Source organism: Malus sylvestris, chromosome 3, assembly GCF_916048215.2.
Source record: "Malus sylvestris chromosome 3, drMalSylv7.2, whole genome shotgun sequence".
In the NCBI taxonomy this organism is placed as follows: domain Eukaryota; kingdom Viridiplantae; phylum Streptophyta; class Magnoliopsida; order Rosales; family Rosaceae; genus Malus; species Malus sylvestris.
In genome coordinates, this window is record NC_062262.1 from 2,957,699 (window position 1) to 2,971,544 (window position 13,846).

At 37.7% G+C, this 13,846-nt stretch overlaps 2 protein-coding genes across 3 annotated transcripts; both read left to right on the forward strand.

Moving 5' to 3' along the window:
• Positions 1 to 524: 524 nt before the first annotated feature.
• Positions 525 to 7,072, forward strand: LOC126616400 (peptidyl-prolyl cis-trans isomerase FKBP16-1, chloroplastic). 2 transcript variants are annotated; one of them, XM_050284457.1, is made up of 8 exons: positions 525 to 689; positions 1,031 to 1,216; positions 1,357 to 1,391; positions 1,681 to 1,774; positions 1,891 to 1,951; positions 2,042 to 2,087; positions 2,257 to 2,327; positions 6,656 to 7,072. In XM_050284457.1, exons 1-8 carry the CDS (start codon positions 628 to 630, stop codon positions 6,731 to 6,733), a joined length of 633 nt encoding a protein of 210 aa, XP_050140414.1. In that variant the 5' UTR covers positions 525 to 627; the 3' UTR covers positions 6,734 to 7,072. The 2 variants fall into 2 exon arrangements, with proteins under 2 accessions (XP_050140414.1, XP_050140415.1); XM_050284458.1 differs by having other exon boundaries at positions 622 to 757.
• Positions 7,073 to 7,567: 495 nt separating this feature from the next.
• LOC126616399 (protein transport protein SFT2) lies at positions 7,568 to 10,133 on the forward strand. Its single transcript, XM_050284456.1, has 4 exons — positions 7,568 to 8,034; positions 9,203 to 9,470; positions 9,578 to 9,682; positions 9,872 to 10,133. Exons 1-4 carry the CDS (start codon positions 7,829 to 7,831, stop codon positions 9,980 to 9,982), a joined length of 690 nt encoding a protein of 229 aa, XP_050140413.1. The 5' UTR covers positions 7,568 to 7,828; the 3' UTR covers positions 9,983 to 10,133.
• Positions 10,134 to 13,846: the final 3,713 nt, after the last annotated feature.

The following is a 13,846-nucleotide window of genomic DNA, read 5'->3' on the forward strand; positions in this document are numbered from 1 at the left end:
TAGGACCAAAGAAGTTTGGTATTGAATTATCGTGCTTTTATATATCAAAATTGATCTTGTAAAATTTGAGATATTTTATTTTGAAAAGAATTTTATTGCTGATATCAGTAATTTAGCTCGCTTGGGTTGTTGTAATACAGTTTGGGTTCAGTCTTTTTTAAGTAAGTTTTTTTGTCGTTGATTGTTAGTTACAGATATAATTGGAATATGAGGTCTCGTCCTATTCTTATGTAATTTTTCTTTTTCTTTTTTCATACTTATGTCTCGTTGTGAATAAAAATTACATCTTCGGATTTGAACTTTTAACATTAGCAAAGAAAATACGACTAAATTAAAATACTTTTCATTTTCAAATCAATCAACATGGATCATAAAGTAGGGTTAATTTTCTTTTTTTGAAAGTAATGGTTGATATTTTTTACAATTTATTTATTTATTTTTTTTTGCGTTGACTTGGAGTCAAAACTTCACACTTTACCGACTTCTTCCATGGCTCCAAAAGAACGGTCCATATTGTTTTCTATGGACATCAATACACAGTAGCAAAAAAATCCTCCCTGATCTCTCAAGCCTCCCACCTTTGAGGTCCCAGTTTATCCATCTATCTCCAAATTCTTCAACTGGCAAATGGAAGCTCTCTCATTCCAAACCCTACTTCAGCTCCCATCGGCTCCCAGAAAAACACTAAGGTAAATCCTTGTCATACTCGTATATTGGTTTCCCGCGAGAAACTTACGTACAACGTGATGTCAATGAGGTGATATCTCAAGTCCTTCACGTATTGTCATGTGTTTTAACTTTTTTCACGTGATAGTGTATGATTGACTCGAAATACTGTAACACGTTGAAAATATGGTAATGTTACTTGTAGGTGCTAGTTAGAAAACGAAATTTTATGTCACAGATACGGTTGGAGTTTAATTAGCATCTAGAGGTTTGCAGTGATCAAATTTTATGTCATCTGGCAATTGATATTTTGGTTTCAATTTTGTGGGAGTTTGTTGATTACTTTGTTGTGTGCTTAAACCAGTTATGTTGAGAAAGATAAATCTAAGAACAATGTGGCTAAGAACTTGCATGAACAAGTTCACTCATCGACGGCGAAAAGATTACCAAGAAGCCTGTTTTTGCAGTACATTGGATTCTGCCCGGTTCTATTCTCAAATCCTGTTTTCGCTGCGCCAATGCCAGAGATGAAGGAGCCTGAAATCATTCGGTAAATTTTGTTTCTCGGTCTTTGGTTCTCGATTTGTACTTGAAATGTAGATCCAACTTGGGAGCCAAAGGTTATGTTGAGCTTCTTACTCGAAAATTATGTCTCATATGCGATTGTTGCTTGGAAATTGAAGCACTCAGGACCGTAAAGCTTCCCAGCGGCGTGAGGGTTCAAGGTACATATTCTGCAGAATTCATATGGTTAAATATCTGCTCAGGAATGGTTTTGGTGTATTTGGTATGTTGAGGCGTATAAGGCGAGCGGTTTCACTGATGTTTTCTTACCCATGAATAAGATGTTCAATGACTATTCAACCTTATCAATTTTCCGTATTTCGAAGCTCTGAATCCGCATTCTCTTTGGAAAAAATGTCATACATTGTCCAAGCAAATAGGAATGTTGCAGCCATGTAATTAGTTTTTTTCGTTCCTGAGGTCAACTAATCACTGGTTTCTTTTTTGTAGAGATTGTTGAAGGTCAAGGACCAATAGCCCATCAAGGAGATTTGGTTGAAATTAACTACGTTTGCAGGCGCACAAACGGATATTTTGTTCATAGGTAAATACTGAATTCTGTCACAAATGCAACATCTTCTGTTTTGTTTTCGCACAAGTATATCATACTTCGGTCTTCAGTCTTCAACTTTTCTGAATGGAAATGTGTTTTTTGTGTAGCACTGTTGATCAATTCAGTGGAGAAAGCGCACCGGTGATACTCCCTTTGGATGAAAAACAGGTCAACTCTTGTTTCAATGTGACATGTCTAGACTTCAAGACTTCTTTTCGATGAACATGCCATTAACGTATTACCTAATTGCGTATTCAGATTATAGAAGGCTTGAAGGAGGTTCTGGTTGGCATGAAAACTGGAGGTAAGTTCTGAGGCTATAATTTTAACAACTGCAATATCTACTTATATGCTGGTTTTTTCACTCTTTCCGTTCAACATTGCGCTTTTTAACCAGATATCCTCTCTTGATTCTCACTATCGCTTGCTTGAACTTTTAAGAAGTACTCACATTCTGAAAGCTTGCATTTCAGGAAAGAGGAGAGCTCTGATACCTCCTTATGTGGGATACACGAACGAGAACTTAAAACCAATCCCGGAAGAGGTAAATCTTATCCGTCATGATTCATTTCTCAAACTTTGTTGTCGAGTGGATTCTTTTCGCTCTCCTTTTAGGCGCTTCATGTTGAGGAAAAACTAGAGACACAACTCTAACACAAGTGTTGGAGAGACAACACAAGTAAACAAATTACTTGTATTACACTTACAAAATATTACAACACACTCTCATGGACACTCTTTAGAAGCTATGACACTCACTCACTTCTAGAGACACACTCTAGACCACTCACACTCCTACAAGACTATTCTTGCTTCTCACTCTCACTTGGTTGCCTACTACTTGATTGGTTGGTTGGTTTTTCTTAATTGCTCACCAACACACATGCATACATATTTATAGTTGATATTTGCCGACTTACTAAGTTGGTTAACATGGCTCATTTCATCCTAGCATTATTCTAGGCTTTTCTACAATCAGCCCACCGACATGGGCTTTGCATGACAACCTCACAATTGTACAAATAGCTAGATCTTTCTAGCTAGTGAGCCACTGACATGCTTGCTAGAGCTTTCTAGCAAAATCCCATATATAATTCATTTAGAACATCAAGACTTCATAATGGGCTGGTGTTGTACTTTCAACACTCCCCCTCAACACCAGCTCTTTCTTTCCTCCATGTTGAGTTGATGACGGAACTTTTCGAATTTGCTAGCACTCAAACATTTTGTGAACAAGTTTGCAATTTGATCATCTGTATTGATCTGTCTAATCTCAATCTTTTCTTACAAGACCTTCTCTCTAATGAAATGGTAGTGTACCTCCACATGCTTAGTTCTCGCATGAAAGAATGGATTTTCCACCAAGCGAATTGATGATTGGTTATCACAGTACAATGGCACTCATAATTTTCTGGTTGATGTAGATCGCTCATCAACTGTACCAACCATGCATTCTCTTGTGTTGCCATTGCTGTTGCTCTATACTCTGCTTCTGTAGTTGACAGAGACATTGTTGGTTGTCTCTTGCTGCACCATGAAATTACTCCAGAACCAATTCTGAAAACATACCCAGTGGTCGATCTCCTGGTGTCATGATCTCCTGCAAAATTTGCGTCACAATAGCAAACCAACTTACTGTCTTCACCTTTCTTGTACAAGAGACCATAGTCAATTGTACTCTTTACATATCTCAATATTTGTCGAACTGTTTCTAGATGAGGCTTCTTTGGATTTTGCATGTACCAACTCATCACACCAACTGCATAATAAATGTCAAGTCGAGTCAAAGTCAAGTAAATTAGACTACCTACCAATTGTCAATACATTGTTGCATCTTCCAAGTCTCTGCCTTCATGTGCACACATCTTGGCATTAGGTTCAATTGGTGTTGAGATTGGTTTGCATTCAAGCATCCCAAACTTCTGCAACAAGCTGGAGTCTGCATGTGCTAATGAGTAACCACTTTGTGTGAGAAACTCTGCAATCTTACCGTACCATGCTCTTGGTGCTTGCAGTAAGCTGGAGTCTACATGCGCCACTGAGTAACCACTTTGTGTGAGAAACTCTACAATATTACCGTACCACGCTCTTGGTGCTTGTTTCAGACCGTATAGTGCTTTCCTTAACTTGCACACATACTCGGGATGAGTTTTGCTTTCAAAGCCCATTGGCTCCATCATGTAGATCTCTTGATCTAACTCTCTATGCAAGAAAGCATTCTTCACATCCATATGGTATATATTCCAATCTTTATTAGCTGCAAGTGCAAGTAGGACTCATATGGTCGTAAGCTTTGCTACTGGACTAAACGTTTCATCATAGTCTAGTCCATACTACTAAGAGAAGCCTCGAGCTACCAACCGAGCCTTGTACCTTTCAACTGAACCATCAGGACGATATTTTACCTTGTACACCCATTTACAGGATATGGGTTTCACATCCCTTGGCTTTGGCACCAAATCCCAAGTCTGATTCTGCTTAATCACAGTGATTTCTTCTTCCATACATCTTATCCATTCAGAACTCTGTGATGTATCTTCAAACGTCTCAGGTTCTTTTACTGCTCCATCAACTATAACAACATTGACATATTTAGGATTTGGCTTTTGTACTCTTGTTAACCTCCTTGGTTGTGATTGTGGAGTTGATTCTTCCACCTCACTAGGTCTAACTTCTCCTGGTTGTTGATATACACCAGTTTGCCAATGACTCTTGGGTACTTCTTGCTTGACATCATCTCCAACAAGCAATCTTCTAACTCATCTGGACTTGATTGGATTTGGGCAGCTTGGTCTCCCAGTTTCCCCTGCAACGTATCTTCAATCTCTTTCGAATCGGGCAACGCCTCATTTTCTAAGCACCAACAAGATGATGCTTCTGCGTCCCATTCTTCCTCCAAAGCTAGAGACACTACGGGGTCCCAGTCATCTTCACTTTTCTTCTCTGAGTTAGCGACATTACTCTCTGCGGGCTTTTTGAACCAACACTCTTTCACCATATGGCCATTCTTTCCACAATTGTAACATTTTCCCTTAAACCTTTTATTGTTCTGAGACTTACCACGGTTACCGTGATACGTTGGAGTTCCCCCTCGCCGAGAAGTCCCTTCCTTCTGGTGATCTTTCTCCTTGTCACCATTTCTTTTCGATCCTTCATCAGCATGCTGCTTAAAGCTGCCTTTACTTTTGGTGTAGAATGCTTCCTCCTCACCTCTTAACGAGACCTCTCCCATTTGCTTTGCTAAAGCTTCTTGATCGGTAAGCAAATTCTCAAACTTAACAAGTGATAGTTGGGTCGGCCATCCTTGTACAGCGGCAACGAAGCCTCGACATTCGGGTTTCAATCTATGGATAATTATTCTTTTTATCCTGGATTCTACAATGGCAGTACTAGGATCTAACTCAGAAATTTCACAGTAAATAAACTTTATCTTGTGGAAATACTGGGCAATCGTCATGTCCTCTTGGGCCACCGATAACAGCTCATTCTCAAGAAGCTGCAGTCTTGTATCGTTCCTCTTTGAAAAGAGTGTGGCGAAGGTATCTCACGCTTCTTTTGGTGTTTTGGCCTTCAGTATGTGCTCCAACATGTCATCTTCAACTGTGGTTTTTAAGGCAAACATGGCCTTACCTGCCTTGATCTTCCACTTCCTCAAAATACCGATAGTGTCTTCTTCCGGCTGCGTAACTTCATTACCGTCGACGACATCCCAAAGATCTTGGCCTTGTAGGTAAGACTCCATACACGTCACCCCTTGTAATTTTTGTTGTTCAACTTCTTGATTCCTCAAACAACTTGAAGATCTCCCATCGTGTCTGTAGAGCTTCGATAAGCCAAACAAGATTAACCAATAATCTTGCGAAGTACTAAACTTCTCACGATTCTCAAAAAGCTTCACTAGAGACGGTCCCTGATCATACCGCTCTTGATACCAATTGTTGAGAAAAAGTTTAGAGTACACAAGTGTTGGAGAAGTTAACAAATTACTTGTATTACACTTATAAAATATTACAACACTCTCAAGGCCACTCTTTAGAAGCTATGACACTCACTACCAGCCCATAACTTAAAGTCCAGCCCATTATGAAGTCTTGATGTTCTAGATGAATTATACATGGGATTTTGCTAGAAAGCTCTAGCAAGCATGTCGGTGGATCACTAGCTAGAAAGATCTAGCTATTTGTACAATTGTGAGGTTATCATGCAAAGCTCATGTCGGTGGGCTGATTGTAGAAAAACCTAGAATAATGCTATGATGAAATGAGCCATGTTAATCGACTTAGTAAGTCGGCAAATATCAATTATAAATATGTATGCATGTGTGTTGGTAAGCAATCAAGAAAAACCAACCAACCAATCAAGTAGTAGGCAACCAAGTGAGAGTGAGAAGCAAGAATAGTATTGTAGGAGTATGAGTGGTCTAGAGTGTGTCTCTAGAAGTAAGTAAGTGTCATAGCTTCTAAAGAGTGTCCTTGAGAGTGTGTTGTAATATTTTGTAAGTGTAATATAAGTAATTTGTTTACTTGTGTTGTCTCTCCAACACTTGTGTTAGAGTTGTGTACTCCAGTTTTTCCTCAACAATTGATCATGCACACTTTTCCATCTATTTTGCTAAACTGACTTACATAGTCAGTGAGATTGAGTTCTTCCAATTTTAGCCAATATGTTTCTAGATTCTACCACAAACAAAAACATTTTATATTTTCTTAAGCATAAGGCGGTGGACTTGACTTTTCCCACCAATTGCTGCACTTTGCTAGAGTTTTCTAGCATATCACTTCATGATTCCAAATGGGCTGGACTTTAAGTTATGGGCTGGTATTGTACTTTCAACACTTCATTCGTTTATAAACATGTGGTTGTTGGTTGCAGTTTGGCCCTCGGCGTAGCCTCTTGTCGCATGTAAACGAGCCTTTGATATTCGAGGTGCAACTCTTGAAAGTACTATGAGTTTTTTCACCAAAAGGATTTAGTTGTTAGGACGCACATTTGATCCCGAAAATGCACTCAATACACATCATTTTTTCATGATCTTACCATATTAATGCAGATGATGTACTTTTATTATGCACATTATTGTATTTGTGAACTGATTCTAGATGGATTATTGCAATATTTTCATATGCTGCTAGAGATTTTCCGTCGTCCTTTCGCTCATGTTAGCTGTTGGTGTATGTTGGATTCGCAGTGAGACTCATATGTATCAACGAACATTGAGCACAAAAGCAACGATGCTAAGCAACCTTAACAAAAGGGTTGTACATGAAAAAACAGATTTTGGCCTTTAAATTGTTTGCAGAAAGCTTTAATTTATATCATTTATCCAAGACATGAATACCACTTTCTCATGTTAAACACGAAGTTTTGAAATCATATCAATTTGTGTCTTATGACTATTTGATGTCCTCCGTTAATTGAGGATGTGGCATGCTAGGACTCATTTATAGGCTGATGCCGAACCCACAATCGCATCACAGGGACTAAAAACAACCCTCTTCTCAAATGCTGCTATGTATCCCAACTGGACTTCTAAAGACATAATTTGGTCCCAATAATGTAGGTGTGACTTCCACATTAGTCCCCAAATGTCCAAAATGAAACTCTACAACTATCACGTCGTCAATTTATGAACTAAAGGAAAACGGAAGATAATACAATTTCAAAGCTTTTAATACAAGCAAAGTGATACGACTTCAAAGCTTCTGATGCAAGTAAATTGATACAATTTCAAAACTTCAAATACAAGCAAAAACACCTCCCTAGCCCAAGGAGAAGAAAAGCCCAAAAAAAAAAAAAAAAAATTGAAATTAAAACCAATACCAGCAGCCAAGCCTTTTGCTTAATTCGTAAGCCTCTGCGTCGACAAATATTCCGGGAAACCACCACGCCGCCATTTTTCTATCAACCAAAAAAAAAAAACAAAAATCGTTTCGACAAAGAAACTCGCAAACCAAAAAGAAACGTTCCCTTGCATTCTCCAATTTTAAATTCCCCGAAAGCTCAAAGCCAGCGGCTTTCCCGATTCCACGGCGAAGCTTCTTCACAATGCAGAAGATGGCGCAGGAATGGTTTTCGCAGACCGGCAGCGGCGTCGACGACTCGCAGAAGCCGTCGTCGTCTTCTTTGCTAGCCGATTGGAACTCCTACGCCGCTTCACAATCCACTGACGAGAGCTCCTCTTTGGGACTCGGATTCGATCTGGAATCTGCGGTGCGCTCTGCTAACGACACCGTTTCCGGCACTTTCAGCGTGTAAGTTCGTATCTGATCTTAGTTTCCTGCCTAATTAACTCAGTTTTTTAGTTACTGTAGAGTTATTTGTGGGCGATTTTGGCTGTGGGTATCTGATTTTGTGTGTGTTTTAAGTGAATCTGATAATTGTGTTTTCGATTTTGTGCATATTTAGGTGAACTTGATCATGGGTTATGGAATTTGTGTATAAATAAGTGAATCTGATATTGGATTAATGATATTTGTGTATATTATGCTGGGATGGTAATGTTAGTGTGCATGTTTAGGTGAATCTGATATGGAGATTTTGGTTTTTAGGGGTTTAGGAGCTGGTGGATTTGTAGAATGAGCTGATATCTCGACCCCTTTCGTCAAATTTGTGATAGGGATTGTGTATATGATATATTTTGATGATGGGTATTTGATTTCTGTGCTTGGATCTGGGATTAGTAATTTAGTATTTGATTGAGTGCATGATGCTTATGTTGCTTCATATTCTGATTTGGGGCCTATGGATTTCCTTCTGACTGTATGATTGGACTGTAGTTAAACGAAGAGCTGCCAAGCTGTATGAGTTACAGGACTTGTGGAAAGTCCTGGCTGAGGTGCTTAAGAAATGGGATGTTAGCTCAAAGTGGGAGTGAATTTAAGTTAGTAGATGTGTAAACTGAATTAGCCGACCCCACTTAGTGGGAAAAGGCTTTGTTGTTGTTGATGTGTAAACTGAATAGTTGTGCTGCTGCATCTTCGTATGATTAGAAAGAAGCTGCGAAATGCACACTGGATTTTGAGTGATAGATTCTTTCAATAGTTGTGTTGTTACTTCATGATGGGCAGAAAGGTTATCCTAATAATGCGGCATATAGACACAAATCAGGAGTTAGGGAGAGAGGAGAAAAAAAGAGGGGGGGGGGGTGGTTGGTGGCGGTGCATGCATATTGCTTTTTCTTGTCGTTCTGTTGTTCTATTGGAGGGTTGTCCTGAAACATCTAATTGGTTATTCATTTTTAAACATGAATTCACTACCATTTTTTGCCTGAAACATATTACTCACTTGGTACCTTAGTTTTGTACTATACCTGCCGAATGGACAAGTTTAGTATGAAAGTTAATACCAATTTGTTTTCTTGGTTTTTATTTTATCTCAGCATTTCTGTAGCCTCTGTTTGATTTTTCGGTTCCTATTTAGGGTTTCAAAAGGAGTGAGAGATATACCTGGGAGCCTCCAGTCTGCTACTAGTAATGTCCCTTCAGGAAAAGCTCTCATGTATTTCGGCTTGTTTCTAGCCACTGGGGTGTTCTTTGTTTTTATCGCATTTACCATGTTCCTTCCTGTCATGGTGTTGATGCCTCAGAAGTTTGCTATCTGCTTTACACTTGGGTGTGCCTTTATTATCGCATCATTCTTTGCACTCAAAGGTCCAAAGAATCAGCTTGCTCACATGTCTTCAAAAGAGGTGACTCGATGGCATGTGTACCTATTCATTTATCTCTGTAACCTAGCCGACACCTAATTTACTTGTTTGATGATGTACTTGTTTTTTTTTTTCCACGATGTATGCAGAGACTTCCGTTTACCGTTGGATTTTTAGGCACTATGGTGGGTACCATATATGTATCCATGGTACTCCACAGTTACATCCTCTCTGTTTTCTTCTCTGTGTTACAGGTATCTAATTCTTTTCCTTCCTTAAGATTTACTATTTGATTTGTTTTCCACATGGCTGATGATTCTGCTTTTTAAATCTATTTCGATATGTCTACTTGCCAGGATATATGTTTTTAACTGTGTTGATTTATAAAGATTGTTAATTATCCTATCGGACACTGTGTTCAAACATCAAATGAAAACTTTCAGGTTCTGGCACTTGCATACTATGCTGTTTCATACTTTCCTGGTGGATCTGCGGGTATGAAGTTCCTATCTTCTGCCCTTGCGTCTTCAGTAATGCGATGTTTTGGGAGGTGACTCTGACCTCTTTATTGCCTTGTATATTTCTTACTTACGATTTTTGGTCAGTCTAGTTGAACTTGTGAACAGCCTGAGACATATTTCTGAGTGGCATCTATCATGTTTAAAATCTTGGGATTTAATTATTGTTCACTTTCTCCCTCTGAAATTGCACCTCTATTTGAGTTTTTATTTAGTCGTAGTAAACATCAATTTTAGATCAACTGGCAGAGAAAACTGAGATGCTTTTTCCGCAAGGTATGAAATATCTTGATGACTGGCGATTGGCGACAGGAAGGTAAATGAAAACCGAACTAATCTTATGTGATTAAGCCTTGTGGGGAGGATTTAGTTGTATGCTGAATGATGAAATTATAACTGAGAAAACAGGCTGATAGTTATCGTCAGTATGTCGCAATAAGCGGCATTGAATGTGTGAGATTGAAGATCAATCTGCTATTGTTTTGTTGTCTTGGCTTTATAACTGCATCCTGAAGTTCGACATCTGAAATTTTTTGCAAGATTCTTGGCATTTTGCCTTTGCAGAACCATAAATTTTCTCAGATATCAGTGCTAGAAGACTGGATTATGATAGGATTGGACTAGCTAAACCACAATTGGCAGTCTTGTTGACAAAACGCGTTCTTAGCTAGTCTAATTTATGGAGAGGGGGATCCGATTGGTGCAATCCAAACATTGTTTTAGCCAACTTACTTAACTTACGTCGACCAATATGATAATGTAGAGTATGGTTGGAGAGCTTTGCTGTGAATGTTCATGACCTGGAAACAAACTTCTTATGAAGTTACATGTCTATGATGGGTCACTCAAGTTCGAATCTACCTCCAGTGCGTAGAGTACTAGAATACAACGTGACATCACAATTTTTTTTTCTTTGGGTTACAATGTTTTAGGCCCAAATTGAGATTCTTGATTCAACCCAATTAGTTTGCGATTTTGTATTCGTCCATTTATCGAGTAAGGATCCTCTCCAGATCTGTGTTCTACGAATCTTGGAGAACAAGTTATCTTGGTCATTTGATTCAAATCTTGCAGTCAAAATCTTTCTTTTCCTTCCTCTTCCTCTGGTGTAGATTTCTCTTCCTCTTCCTCATGGAAATCGAAGACGGAGAAGAACACTTGGGTTTCACACACTTGGAATTCATTGACGCCTTGGACGCTGACTCAGAGGACAACCAACCACCATCGCTCTGACTCCTAACAAACGAATAAAGACGGGGTTGCTAGTGGCTGATCTGATCCCCACCCACCGTCATCGCCGGTGGTAGTGAGAGGAAGACGGGCCTACCGGCCGTGAGGGCGAGGATTACAAGCTTCGGCTGATTGCAAGCAGAAAGGATCCTTACCCAAGGATCCAGAGTGAATTAATCCGGAGAGGACTCTTACCCCGATAATCCATTACATTTAGAAATCCTTGAAACGTCGTTTTCTCATCCATTCGAGTGATATTATACACATTGATAGCATTCCTCACTCCATCTCTTACAAATTGGAGTTAATAATAACTTAGTTTTATTCCCAAATTGATTCATCAGATGATGTTTTGTACATATTTGATATGATGAAATTATAGATTTACACCTCATTCGGTGAAAAGAACTTGGTGAAAAAATATAGTTTCGTAGCACTATAATTATATGGAATTTACATACTTACAACCAGGGCCAGCCTTGAAAATTTGAGGGCCATAGACGAGCCTTTAAATTGGTATGTAGAAAAAAAAAGTATTCACTAAATACAGAAAAAATTTATTCCTACAACAAGTATCATTAGAAATTAATATCAAAAGAAGAAAGATATGTAAACATTATTTAAATATTACACGTTTCACGCTTTTAGACTCAAATGTACTAATTAAGTTTTTTTTTATTTGTCGAAAATACTAATGAAGTTTACATTATATAATCTGATTTTTCAAACAATTTTTTCAATTGATAAACTAACCAATTCAATCTTTCTTGTGACATAGTTGATCGAAGATAAGAGACATTTGGTCTTCATGACTTGCATCTGGAGTGCAATCAAGTATCACTGAAAAACATTTTGCTTCTTTGGTTCTTGCCATGATTGTACTTTTGACCTCACTTGCCAACAATTGTATTTAATCTTGTGACCAAGATAATGGTAATGGGTCTCATGTGTATCAATTCGCCGAATGTGCTCTTGCATTATAGGATCAAACTCAGCAATCACTTCAATTACATTTAGAAAAATTCCATTATTCTCTTCATACAGCTTCTTATTGTCTCCACAATTTCAATTACATCTAATGTAATGTATTGGAGAAAAATGGCTATCTGAATTATCTTTGGGGAATATGACATCATAAACTCTTTTAGGACCTCTTTCCACTAACATATCTCTAAGATTCTGAGTAGTCTTATCCCAATTACCTGGATCATCAATGTTTAAAGGAAAAACAATTTCTCCACTTAAATCTTCAATGTGAACATCCTGAGACATTTCTCACTATCTTCCCATTATGATTATTTTCCACAATTTCATTATCTTCTCCATTCTCATTAGCTTGATCATGTTCCTTAATGTTAGTCTCAATCAAATGGTCATCTTCTGGCTCTCCATTAACATTGTCAAATATAGGCTCATCTTGTTCCTCATTCACTATACCGTCAGCTTGTTTTTTGAAATACTTACTAAGAGATCCAACTTGAGATTTTATTAATACTTCTTCATTTTCTTTATTTTTTATTGTTTTAGACCTAGAGAGATACTTTATATTTGTGTTAGTAAGCTTACCATTTCTAATGGGAGGCATGATAACTAACTCATTTTCAATCAAGAAATCACAATGCAACAATCAAGATTCAACTCAATATTAAGTCGATAAAGTAAAAAAGAACAATAAAACTTAATCGACGAATACAAGAAATTCTATTATACTTTTCCAAAATTCAGCATCACAAATTCACAATTCCCAAATATACCTACATAAAACCAAGTAACAAACACAATTATAATATCAAACCCGTGGAGCAAAAAATAATCCACAAAACCATTGGTCCATTACCATACCAAAGAAAAAAACTATAAAAAAGATAAAATTTTCTCTTTGATTACCTTATAGTTAATTTCATAGTTTATATCACCTTAAATCGCAATCTTCTAGATCTTATGAGATTTGAATTCCACCTCCAATAGAAAAGAGAGATTGAAATTTGAAAGAAGAGAGAATTGCAAGAGACTTAGGGTTTATATGTTGGCCAGGAGGCAAAATATTGGATGCGTGCTGTTTTGTGTTGGTTGTGATTTTTTTTTGGGGTGCATTTTCCTAATTGTTCTTGGAGGTTTGAAAGGCTAAAAATATAAATATAAAATTGTTACTAGATTAGGCTTCCTAACTATATTTGGATATGCTTCTTTGAGGGAGTCTTCAACGTCGGGCTTTTCAGTTATATTGACTTAATTTAAAAAATAAATGCTTACTTCGTATTTTTAACCTGAAACAATTAAGGAAAACTAATGAAAATGGCTTGAAAACTTTGAGTTTTAATGATAAGGACAAAATAAAGGGTAAAGTGAATAGTATCAGGATTGACTTTTTAGTGTAAAAATGTGGTTTTTCGTTAAAGTGAACAGTACCGGGTGCTTTTCGTTAAAGTTCCCAAACAATTAAGCAAAAGCCACTCGTTTTCCACTACATTAGCAGGTTTTTGTGTCATTCATTTTAGTTTTATGGTATTTATATACCAAAAGATATATAAAAAATATTTAGGGCCAAAATCTAGGGCACCTTACTCTACTAGGGCTGGCCCTGCATACAACGCTAAGGTTACATGTAGAATTACACCTCTGCAATAACTGTATACGAACTTTGTCAAACTAAATATCGCTCTACTTAAG